The following is a 13,365-nucleotide window of genomic DNA, read 5'->3' as shown; positions in this document are numbered from 1 at the left end:
CCATGACTTTTACAAGCCAATTACCTGTCTGATTATCAAGATATTTATGATTGAAAATGGAAATCAAATTTTGCGTTTGCCAAACGGTTTTCATAACACTACAGTCTTTTGGGGAAAACGAGTATGGTAAAACTGGTCACTCAATAGGTTTTACTTTCTTGAGGTACTTCTTGATCATTTTGAAGCGCAATTTTTTTTAGGGCTTCAATATAACAGCATATCACAGACACGGATAGCACGTAGGGCCGTGCATCTCAGAGTTAACATTGTTAAACGATGCCTTTAAGACTACATCCACCAACCAACCTTCTTCATTGAGCAGAGTGGAGCCAAAGGCCGAGATGATGAAGTCTGCCTTGAGGCGTGTAGTCTGCTCCTCATCCTCTATCCAGTTATCCTCATCATCCTGCTCTGTACGACACAGCTCCAGGGCTGCAATGCGCCCTCCCTTGAGGATCACCTTACGTGGCGACAGGAAAGGCATGAACTCGCAGCGCTCCTCCCTGGCAACGTCCATCTTTAACAAGAAAGGGAAGATGATGTAAATGAAAGCCCGCATTTTCTTTGACATTGTGTAAATCATTCTACCATTAAATGTAAGGCTTCATGGCAGAAAATTTTGATTGTTGTAAAGAATTTTTGGGCTTGCACCCACTAGATATAGATCATGTGCTCGATCTCGTTATTGATAAAAGTCAGAAATATATCTTTTCTAATGTCTCTTTATATTCCGCTTCGTTTGTAAGTATTTCTTTTTATGCACACTGTATCTTATGAAAAGGCGCTTTATAAATTAAATGTTATTTTTTAAATTATTATCACCCCAAAAACCCGTATTTTAATAGCACCAATAATACAATGTATCAAAGCCATTAGGATAAAGTGCTGTGTTCCAACCCAAATCCGCGGTATTAAGACTGATAGGATAAACAAAATAATACATCCCATCATTCTTGGTCATTTTATATCAATCATACCGGTACATTTTCTTTAAACTTACATTAAAGATATGCTACAGAAAATTTATTCTCTCATTTACTGATGTTGTTTTATTTTAAAAAAATAAATAATATGCAGTTAACTTGTGTCAAATTGGCTATTTTTAAGAGATATCCCTGTATAGTAAACACATCTCGGAGTACAATCTGTGCTTTATCCTTTACAAATACTACCTTTTCATGCTCAATTCAACTAAACATGATCTTTGGACTTTTTTGTTTACAATAGCGGCAATAGTGGACAGGACAGACTGTGCAAATTTGATTCTTTCCATTGTTCAGTATTTGAGGCTTACAATTGTAAATCCTACCAAGTTTAACAGATTGTTTGTATAATGTGAAACTATCAATTTGATTCTTTTCTGTCTATCTGACTATATGCTTCCCAGGGTCTGTGTTGGTTCATAACAATTTTGTATTTGAGGTTTACGATTGCAAATTCTATCAAGTTTAACAGATTGTTTGTATAATGTGAAACTATCAATTTGATTCTTTTCTGTCTATCTGACTATATGCTTCCCAGGGTCTGTGTTGGTTCATAACAATTTTGTATTTGAGGTTTACGATTGCAAATTCTATCAAGTTTAACAGATTGTTTGTATAATGTGAAACTATCAATTTGAGTCTATTCTATCTATATATCTGACTATATGCTTCTCAGGGTCTGTGTTGGTTCGTAACAATTTTGTATTTGAGGTTTACAATTGCAAATCCTATCAAGTTAAACAGATTGTTTGTATAATGTGAAACTATCAATTTGATTCTTTTCTGCCTATCTGACTATATGCTTCCCGGGGTCTGTGTTGGTCCATAACAATTTTGTATTTGGGGTTTACAATTGCAAATCCTGACAAGTTCAACAGATTGTTTGCATAATGTGAAACTATCAATTTGATTCTTTTCTGTGTATCTGACTATAATGCTTCCCAGGGTCTGTGTTGGTTCGTAACAATTTTGTATTTGGGGTTTACAATTGCAAATCCTGACAAGTTCAACAGATTGTTTGCATAATGTGAAACTATCAATTTGATTCTTTTCTGTGTATCTGACTATAATGCTTCCCAGGGTCTGTGTTGGTTCGTAACAATTTTGTATTTGGGGTTTACAATTGCAAATCCTGACAAGTTTAACAGATTGTTTGTATAATGTGAAACTATCAATTTGATTTTTTTCTGTCTATCTGACTATTTACTTCTCAGGGTCTGTGTTGGTTCATAACAATTTTGTTCAGCTCCTTTAAAGAGAAGTTTGAGTTCTGGAAAAGGTGAAATATAAATGTGTCAGCTTTTTCACGGTTTTTATGTTAGTGTGGAAAAATATCATACAGTAGAAGAAATTGTCAGCTGAAAGGGATTTAAATGCCCCCATAAGCAAAATATGACATGAAATAGCTTAAGTGTGTGGATCACACTTCATGCCAATGTTTGTGCAGTCCCATGTACACATTTCTGTGTAAGGTGCATATGACTTTTAGCAAAACTGGGTCAATTTCATCTCATTTGTGATGATTCCTAAACGTCACAGCTTGTATGCAGAAATACTTATGTGCTACGTGGTCAACCTTTTCCAGTCACTGCCAGAAGTTTCTTTCACAATGCAATTGCACGACCGGAACTCTACTTTGTCTTTAATATTTGTAGTTTTTGCACTACTTGCTGTTTAACTATCACATGTTTGCATTTCCCACCTCTGCATGTGGCAAACCTCAAAAGTCTATATTCTACAGCAACCAATCTTCTCCCACATATTGACACAGACAGACCATGAAATTATGAACATTGTTTAGTACATCAAGGTTTTGGTCTTGTCATGTTCTGTCAGTACCAAGCTACATATCTAAATTTCTTGAATTTTCTTTTTTTATATGCTACTGTAAATATAACGATAATAACAAAGACATTTTGGGTAGCCACAGGCTTTCATGTTGAATTTTTTTAACAATATGCCTGTATACTCATGCCTCGGCCAACTCAGGTAATGATCAAGTGATGGTCAATATCATAAAGTCAAATAAATAATTCAGATGCACCAACAATAATAAAGATGATGATGACGATCATAATAATGATAATAATATTCATAATAATTGTACTACTACTACTAATGATGGTGGTAGTGGTGGTGAAGATGATGATGACAAAAACGATGACGATGGTGATGATTATGATAAGAACAATCTACTCTTATCAGTAAAGGAATGTGAAATGCAAAATCCAGTTTAGACCTTACCTCCTCAGGTACAGCCCGGATGGTTGTGAAGCCCTTGCGAAAGACAATGAAGACCCGTTTAGCTCCGCAGCGGACCGCCGACGTTGCGCAGTCAAAGGCTGTGTCCCCGGCTCCTAGAACTATCACATTGCCATCGAGCTTGGGTAGTGATGTCTTGCAGGCACACATACCTTGAGTAATACAAGGGTACAATATAATTTATTGGCTAATATCAAAATGTCATCTGACATACTACATTTTACCAATTTAACATTCATATGGGGCGTTGCAACAAAGTTGCGATTGATTGCAACTCAATTTCTTGGAACATCCCAATAGAGTGAATGGTGGCCACACATGCGCATTGCCTGCACTATTCCCCTCAGCTCATTAATAACACTCTTCAGCCTATAAGAATAGTGCTTTCTTATCCCATCTCATGTCTGTTTTACTGGCTATGGAGACCTTTAAGGAGGGCCTTTCAGAAAGACAATTTATTGTTTTTACAATGTATATTATAGGAGTGTCGTGATCGAGTGGTTTAAGGTGCTTGACTGAAGATGCGAAGGTTGAGGGTTCGAATCCCGACACGGCACTAATATCCTTTGGCAAGATATTTACCTGCACTTGCTACTCTCCACCCAGGTGTTAAATGGGTACCTAGTAGGATGCGACCGTCATTGTTAGTCAAACAGTTTTTGAGCGTCAAGTAAAGCCTGGCTGGAATGCTCCCCAGGGAGTAAAGATTTTGCACACAGTGTGTACGGGCAAGTATTGAATCCAATGACCAGGGAAATAGTATATCTGTAAAGCACTATATAGATACATCATAGTTGTATTAAGTGCTATATAAAAGCGGAATTATTATTATTATTATTCTCTTGAGCCTACAGAAGAAAATAGCTGAACACTTTGACCCACTATGTCCCAAACTAACCCTTAATGTCTATCATACCTGCTTTGCTTGCCAGGGACACCAGCGGTAAGTAATCCTTGGATGTGTAAAAGCCCTGTTCCACAGTCAGATCCTGGAAGATGGGCGCCCTCTTTGCCTCAGGAAGGCCAAGTCCTACAAAGATGGCCTCGTGACCGGAAATCTTCAGAGATTCCAATGTCATGCCGTTCATACCAAGACCCTTCTTCAGCTCGACCTGTGGTAGAAAAGTTAAAAAAAATGTAATGTTTTTTCAATATATCTTTAAAATTAGTTCTATTCCATTCACATTGTCACCAAAGATTTTCTCAAAATAAATACGTATTTCTCTTCCATGATACAGAGACATGATTGACTGAAATAGAATATCTCATAAAATAACATTCAGTAAAATTTCAATTATACTGTACAGATACCATTCCATTTTTTCTTATGCAATGTAATGTAATCAAAACACAAAATGAAAGTAGGCTTTGAGGAATAGGCAGTCTTCTCAACAAATCAGGGGAAGAGATCGAATGTTAAACAAAGGCATGACTTGGTAGTCTGACATAAGGTACATGGTGTATTAGAAAGATTAGTTTACTTCATCAATCAGCGTTCGTTCCCTAAACATGACGGAAGAGCTGTATCCCCCGTCTTTCTCCTGTCATCTTTGCTTTGTGTTTGCGAAAGCGCTCTAGACATTTAATACTTACTTTGACTCCTAGATCCTTCATCTGGTCCACCTCGAAGGACACCACCTCGTAGGGCAACCTGAACTGCGGAATCTCTGCGGAGCTCAACCCGCCGATCCACTCCTCCTTCTCAAAGACGGTCAGGTTGGTGTACCCCAGACGGGCCAGGAAGGTGGCACAGCTGATGCTGGCAGGGCCACACCCGATCAGGGCCACCTTGGACTGGTAGCTCTCAGGGAGGTCGTCGTGAGATGGGAGGGTGGGGTCCCGTATCTGAGGTATCTTCATCTCCTTGAAGATCTAGTGGAGACATTGTTACAAACATTATAAAACATATTTTAGTGAGAATTCTTAGACACTCTTTAATATATTGGCTAGGATTAGATTGAAGTTCGGGAAACAATTATTGTACAAACATATGCTGGATCAGACTAGCGGAGACATTGTTGCAAAGATTATCAAATATATTTTAAGGAGAATTCTTACAGACACTCTTAAATATATTAGCTAGGATTAATTGAAGTCTGGGAAACAATTATTGAACAAACATATGTTGGATCTAACTGGTTTGAAGTTTAATGTACAGTGCACATGGTATGAATGCATATCAGCCAGCCTAACTTCATTTATACAAGAAATTAGAGGAAAAGAAATATGCTTGGATCTTGACTTTGACTTAGGTGCATAGGACGGTGTGTCCCCTTGCTCCCCTGCGAGAAATCATGCTCCAGTCTGATCTGTCCTGGGCTCGTTGCTCTGCCTCTTGTGTGGATAATCCCACATCGCATTGAACCTGGTCCTTCCATCTCTTTGGAGGGCGTCCCCGTGGTCTGCGTCCATTAAAGTCATTTTGGAATGCTTGGTATGGTAGGCGGTGATGCGGCATGCGTAAAACATGGCCAAATCATTTCAAGCGACGTTTGGTTATTTCCTCGCATATGGTGCTTGGATCTACATACCGGTATATGTTTCCTCTTCTTTCTAAAATATATGTCAACAATTCAGCTCGGTTATGTGAAGTCGCCATTTCTAATGGCTAAAGCCAAATTTGAGTAAGGACAATAAAGTGGTTGGCTTTTGTGCAGCTTATTTGATAACTTATAAAGTCAATATTTTACAGACAGGAAATCAAAATGATAATTCAGTTTCTATATTCCCTTTATTGCATCCAAATGTGAACATGATATGTCAGTAGGTCTCCATCTATTTCCTGATAATGTAGGACAAATTTGCAGTTCTCAATAACCACAGAAAACATCTAGGATGCAAAAACAAGCCAATAAAACCACTAAGCCACATTCTCCTACTCTCTTTTCAGCTAATACCTTAGTGCATTATGGGTCATTCCATACATTGGGGCAAAAACATATGACGGTGTCCATGTAACGTAGGTATGAGTTATGCAATGAATATATATAGTAGTGCCCTGCCAGAATCGTTCCTGTTTCAGTTGCTTTTCATCAAAATCTTTGCTTAAAACACATTTCTCTTTTTCCCAGCGTTACATGGACACCATATTCATATAACATTACATAAAGTTTGGGGTCCATAATATTGATTCACCATGAAGCTTGAGTACTTCTGAAGATGGTTGGCTATGCTTTTTATGCAAAACTCAATTTGAGCAAACATTGTTACAGTTGATAGGAGACATAGTTTCTCACTTCACGGGGGTGTTTCACAAAGATCCTACATGTAAGTTGAACTTATCTCTAAGTTGGACTAAACAGTTACAGACCCCTATCTCACCTCTGTCGCAAACTGCTGAAGGCCACCTATGTTGATGGGTCCCTCCTCCGAGGCGTAGAGGTTGCAACCACCGACACAGAGGTCACTGGTGGGACACACCATCCCGCAGGTCAGACCTAAGGGGTTGTCCGAGAAGATGGCCTTGGACGCACCGTAGTAGTTCTAGAAATTGTTGTTCAGAGTGTAGAAAGAGGAAACTTCTGTTATTACAATAATAGTTATATAACAATAATAATATGTTACATACATGTATACATGTATATATAGTGTATTACATAATACACTTCAATGCACGTTACATTAGATACGATATAATTACATTACTATGACACTTCAATTAAATTATATCTTAAATATTAAAGCGTTGGTACTGTATTGCAAATATCACATCTTTCCATAATAATACAAGATAAGGATTATGGTTGCATGTACATGTATGTCACATCCATGCCTCATCTCTGATTGATCTGACTAGTATTGTAACTAACCCAAACTAAACTAAATGTGAGCATACCCTGTTTGCAATGCTTGTGATGAACGCCTTGATGTCTAGCTGGGTTGGGCAGCTCTTCTGGCAAGGGGCGTCGGCGCATTTCAGGCATCGGGCCGCCTCCCGCAACGCTGCCCTTTCGCTCAGCGTGGTGTGCTTCACATCGTCAAAGTTATTGTCAAGGTCGCCGCATGTCTACAGTTAATACAGAGAAACAAATGTAAGATGATGGTTATGGCAATAAAGAGATATGGATAATAATAATAATAATAATAATAATATTGATATGTCTTGTTTACCCTGTATAACCTCATCAGTATCGAACTGTTCTCCCTGAGGTTCCTGCAATAATATTATTACCCCAGCTTTAATCGTATCAATATTGTGTCTATGGAGACATACATGTACTTGAAGTTGAACCTAAATACAAATCCAGGTTTTTGACTGAAAAGGAAAATGTGATTTGTATAGGATTTGGTCGATATCATTAGTATACACTGTACACTGTACATTACCGGTACTTATTTTTGGAGCACTTTCAAGTTTCTTTTTAAACAAAAAGATCATGTAAATTAAAATATAATGGCTCCAGCACCACCTTCAGTGGTACTCGCAGAGGCATTAGTTAGAGTAGGGCTACAGGAAAAAAATGGGCATTGGAACATGCTCTTCACTGACAATTGAACAAATTTAGTAATTATCTCTCAATTATATTTAGGAAAGGATTTGAATACTGTTTAAAAAAATATTCTTCATTTATACCCTTCCCATTATTTAAGTAAGTTACCTTCTACAAGAAGATCTAGCTCAGCTTTGAAAAATGGCTGTTTCGCTAGTTGCAAACTATCCATTCCTACATACTGTATACCGGTATGTAAAATAGAATTTCCCTATCTATAGGATGATATCTAGTCCTTCAAAATACCATTACTTTGGATTTGAAAGATAAATACTGTCAGTCTAGACTGGGGGCCTTAACTAAAACATACCCATGAATATCATCCAGAAAGGGCTCTTGGACTGAGTTATATTACCCTGTGGGTTCATGACAAATAGACAAAACCTTGACAATATTGGGATTGATTGGATTTTCAATTGTTATCTATTCTACCATAACCACTATCTCTACAATAGGTACTAGTGCAAATAGAGGGTATGCTACTATGCAATGATGCATTTTTCTCCTACAAGTATGTAAGGGTAGCTGTATGTGACAAGTACAACTCAAAATGCTTCATACATACTGTATGTGTACTGTATATATTTATTGTATATTTTCAAGCAAACTGATTGACGTTATTGGTTCATTTACTTCATTTGACAACATTAGAGGAAAGAAAAAAAAAATCACAACATACAGTACCAATATGTATTTCCATGTCCGTTTCACGTACCCCTAGACACATGTATGCAAAGCTGTCATTATCATCTACCGGTACATAAAGATTTTTTAAAAGGCCCATAAAGAAATCACAATGTAGTTCATACAATTAACGACTAAATTATTCATACCCTTACCAAGTTTTGTCATCTTTTATGCCAGTGTACAGTATGTGAAAAAATCATTTATCACAATTTATGTTTCGTGAGAATGTGACATAATAAAACTCAGTTACAACTATTAGTATTCAACAAAGACCCTAATTCAACCAATTCACCTTTAATTCTTGACTTTAAATACAGACAACGCAAAAAACACAAAATTTACGAGATGTATGCATAATTCAGTTGTCAACAGTAATTTCTTTTCTTGAGAGATTTCCAGAGTGGTGTATGTTGCATAACACATAACCCTGGATTAATCAAGTGCCCCCCAAAAAAATATTCCTGAAAATCCTGATACATCTTTTTGCTGAATTTTTTTTTGGTGGGAATCCAACAACAAACTCAAATTCTATATAAATTCTATATTCTATATAACTAGTCAAATATACTTGTACATGCTTACCAGTATTTTTTACTTTGTAAAGCGCATATACTGTAGAGAAGCTTACGTTTATTATGCGCTTAATAAATCAATCTTTATTATTATTGCCGGATTGTCACAACCCCTGTATGTCATTAAATCAAAAATAATGAATTTTGCTGGCAGCTGGTGAAATTCTATCTTAGATCCTGGAACAAATTACCGTGGAATCCTCTATTGCAAACATCTAGTACACACACTAAATATTGAATTTTCATCAGTATGTACTTTACATCAGAGGGAAGTTAATTGGAATTTGCTTGCAATCCAAAATTTATGCATACATGAAGGAAATCTGACCTTAAAGGGGAAGTCCACCCTGACATGGTTTTAATCGAAGTACAGTTTTAGTACAGGGCAAATGGGAGTGGAGCTTGCACGATACTTCTCAGAGTTGCCAATTTGTGTTTGATTGATCGCAACTTCAAAAATTCAGAAAGTCCTTATTTTTATTCGGTTTTTTACTCAAACGTTCACTGACCTGTTTCTCTTCAAGTACAAGTTTAACTTCCTTTTTCTACAGCCATAGCAAAAATAAATGGGGACACCCAAGTTTTAATTTCTCTTTTTTTTTGTATTTCTTTCCAGTTTCCACTTATCAGTTATGCCTTCATCAACAAAAGTATTTCTTGTAAACTCTGGCCTTTTCTTTCTGTCAATGGTGCTTCAAATATGGTCCTTCTAAACCACTTTCTCTCTTCTAGTGCAAGTTCCAAACCCCTTTGAACACCACATCAAAATACATTTGTAACTATGGTCACCTTTTAAAAAATTTTACTCAAGACCATTGGCTAATAATAAAGTCTCTATACAGAGTGAGTCAAAAAAAAGTTTACACCTAGAAAATTGCTAATTATTTAAAAAATCATTGATGAAAATTAAACTGTTGTATGTCTTATGAAAGAGTGTTTTATCCCAAATCATTTGGTACCCTTTTTGTGTGGTATGTGTTCACGCTTGGATGAACAGGAGACGTTGTTTGCGAGAGTGCAAAAATCAAATGGTGCCAAAGTTGTCTGAATGATGTTCGAATAAAACAATTGGGATTTGGGTATTAATTCGGTCTTTGCAGATCCAAATAACACCCCTAACAAAATTAATCATGCCACACATATCAAATATCGAATATCAAATATGAACGAACATTTGTGCGTGCGTGTGTGGGTGTGTGTGACTTTGCCCTTTACAAAAAACATATGCAATGCATTTCATTTGATACATTCAATCCATTCTCTCACTCCGCTAATCCCAACATAATACATACTGAAGGCATCACTTTGGCGCAAGTCAATTTTTGCACTCTCGCGAACAATGCCACCTGTAATAATATATACATCTGTAAAGCGCTTTGAGAGGGCCTTTGGTCCTGAAAAGCGCTATATAAGAACTAGCTATTATTATTATTATTATTATTCATCCATGCGTGAACACATACCCCACAAAAATGGTTCCAAATGATTTGGGATTAAACACTCTTTCATAAAATGTATAATAATTTAGTGTTCATAGATGATTTTACAAATAATTAGCAATTTTCTAGGTGTAAACTTTTTTTTGACTCACACGGTACATTCTTTTATCCCAAACTGCATGCCTTTCCTTCCCATTCCCTTTCTTTTCTTTTTTGATGTTGTTGGTTGTTTTGTTTTGTTAGGACTTCATCAACTGCATCCTTACAAATCTCTCCCTCTCTTCATGGTGTTTTTTCTACCTTTTTTCTTGAAGCTCTAGTATTTGACACAGGTTTCATTTCCCTTCTACAACCACAGCTCAGTGATTTGGGTCAGCAGGTCAAGTTCACTCATGTCACTGTGTCCTACTTCTAGAGGTTTTCTAAATCACTTTCCAGGCAAAACTCTTCTCTTTTTCTGTACAACTCATAATTACGCCCATCTATATCAGATGCGTCACTACAGCGTGTGTGTTACTTGGGGGGGGGGGGGGGGTGGGGGGGGGGGGGGGGGGGTTGAATTGGGATCATGGGGCTGAGGGTAAATAGCCCGAATGAATTAAAATAGAGCCTAGAGTAGTAACAGAGATAAGGGCCTTGTAACCAAGAAAAGTGTCTTATCAATGAGTCGTAAAGTGTGATGTCATAAACACAACACAGGCTTCATTTGCAGTATGGCTGGAAAGTACATGTAGGCGTGTAAATAAAAAACATAAATAACGACTTATTCAGCCTGACTAACCCCCATCAATTACCTTTCAAGCGATTTTTTGTGCATGGATGGATATTACGAGGAAAGTTTATGAAAGCAGAGCCGTCATGGTTCACATCTCATTCCTCTCATTCCTCAGTTTTGATAATAAAGCAATACTTTTCTGAATTGATCTGAACCGACCTTCGCCTCTACAGTTTAATAGAGTACGGATACACTGTACATGTATGAGGAATGTCAATGTTTATAATGGCAACTTAAAGGTAAAGACCAGTATTGGAAACGCCCCAATTTCAAAAAATGAAATGGAAGCTCTCATTACCAATCATGTGAAAGAATATATTTTGACTAATACATGATGATAACAAATTTGCCGGGAAACCGCCTACTAATTCATATATTTGGTAAATTTGTTTCTCTCGTGGTCTGTGAGAGATATAGGGTAGTCCCATATACATCTTTCTGTGTATAGTGCTTGTAACTTTACGACGAATGGGCCAAATTTCTTATCATTTTGATGATTCCAGAACCTTGCAGATGCTAGATGCTAGATGATCAACCTTTTCTGATCGATTCCACAACGTTTCTTTCACAATGCAATCGCATGACCATAACTGGTCTTTACCTTTAAAGGTACTATGTCCCTTTTGCAGCCAACCTCAAATGCTGTAGAACTTTGCAGGAATTATGAAAACATGTCATGTATGTCGTATCTGTGAAATTTAAGCGTTAGCAGTGTCCTCATATTCAAATTATGCAAGGAAAACCGTTTACTTGCTAGACTTCACTGTCAGACACTATTGAGTGACTGACTGGCTTTTTTCTTCTTTGGTAATAACATACATGAAAAGAGTTGTAAAGGGTACATGAGCATTTGTCTACATCAATAACCCACTTCTTGTGATGGCCAAGATTAAACTGATTGAATCTTTGTGCAGCAATAAACGTATGACCATTTGGTACAATTGTCTGAAAATCAAGACCATTACTTTTGGGCTCTATAGCCCTAAAGTCGATTTGACAACTTATAGTTGTTATTTTCCCACTTGAAGACATTTTCAAGCCCCACTTTTTTTAGGGAAGTTCTAAATTAGTATTATCTTTCAAATGCAGTTGGAATTTAACTTTTTCATTTTTTTGGCCTGCAAATGGGACATAGTCCCTTTAAGTTTGCAGTACGTGGAAACTCTTGTAATTTATTCAAACGCATTCGTCAGTTCTAAAGCGTAACAATGGGATGTGTAACATGCCACTTGGCTTAGAAGTTCCATGCTCTGAACCGTGCTTCCACTGCGGGGACTTTCGGAGGCCAGGCACCAGTTTTACATTTATTACAAAATATGAAATTACCGGCAAATTTTCAGTGCGAATCATAAACTCTATATGGGGATTGTATTGGAAATAGTGCATCAAACAATTTTCAAATTTAGTACTCCGCCCTTCCTATAATTTGTGTGCCAGAGTTGGTAAAAGAAAAATTAGATCCTGACAAAAACTCAATATTTTAGGAATTTAGGATTATAATGCGCTATTAAGTTGTGCATGTTTTAATGTCCCGTTATTTAATCCATGATTTACAATCTTCAATAACATCAAGTTTGCTAATGCGTGTTTTTTGTATTTTTGCAGTTGGAAAAAAGGATGAAATGACACAAGTTTGTGTTCGCTTGTTCTACTCATTACACATTCAACAATTGATGAGAAATCACCGAAAGGGACAGCGAACAGTTGCTGGGATAACATTTTCTGATGTAGGAATTCTAAATCCTGAAATTTCATGCGCTCTTTTATCTCACCACCTGGGCCCCTTTGCATAAAACTTACCATTGATGGTAACTTTGCCTTGGAGCATGGGGTCAAAGGAAAGTGGCTTGATTCCACTCCTTTCTTTCACCTCTCTGGATCACCAAATAAAAACAAAAATGGTCAAAACAAATAAAAGGTCATCCACACTGAACTATCGATGGCCTACTTACCGCACATGACTTTGGTCCATTGCGCTTCCAATACTTCCGGTTGGCCTTGGTTGTTTTGGTCAAAACCACCTTGGCATGGGACGGTACCGTCGGATTCAGGGCCAACAGATTCTGAACAATAATAGGAAAAGTGTTTTAAGCAATAATCTATACACAAGTATCTTAACAAAATTGAATCTACACCCTAAAACAACAGAATGTAAGC

General features: G+C 37.1%; 1 protein-coding gene across 1 annotated transcript in view; it reads right to left on the bottom strand.

Moving 5' to 3' along the window:
* LOC575768 (dihydropyrimidine dehydrogenase [NADP(+)]) overlaps window positions 1–13,365 on the bottom strand; it is a 28,042-nt gene that overhangs the window by 12,187 nt on the left and 2,490 nt on the right. The window contains exons 2-8 of the mRNA XM_030996927.1: window positions 13,161–13,271; window positions 7,081–7,251; window positions 6,567–6,728; window positions 4,839–5,117; window positions 4,162–4,357; window positions 3,228–3,397; window positions 307–517 (exon numbers count right to left, since the gene is read on the bottom strand). Coding sequence (XP_030852787.1) covers window positions 307–517; window positions 3,228–3,397; window positions 4,162–4,357; window positions 4,839–5,117; window positions 6,567–6,728; window positions 7,081–7,251; window positions 13,161–13,271 — 1,300 coding nt within the window. The remainder of the gene's footprint in view (window positions 1–306; window positions 518–3,227; window positions 3,398–4,161; window positions 4,358–4,838; window positions 5,118–6,566; window positions 6,729–7,080; window positions 7,252–13,160; window positions 13,272–13,365) is intronic.

Source organism: Strongylocentrotus purpuratus, unplaced genomic scaffold, assembly GCF_000002235.5.
Source record: "Strongylocentrotus purpuratus isolate Spur 01 unplaced genomic scaffold, Spur_5.0 spur5_scaffold_3, whole genome shotgun sequence".
NCBI classification, from domain to species: domain Eukaryota; kingdom Metazoa; phylum Echinodermata; class Echinoidea; order Camarodonta; family Strongylocentrotidae; genus Strongylocentrotus; species Strongylocentrotus purpuratus.
Note: the sequence above shows the minus strand (reverse complement) of the source record. Positions and strands in the feature narration are given on the sequence as shown.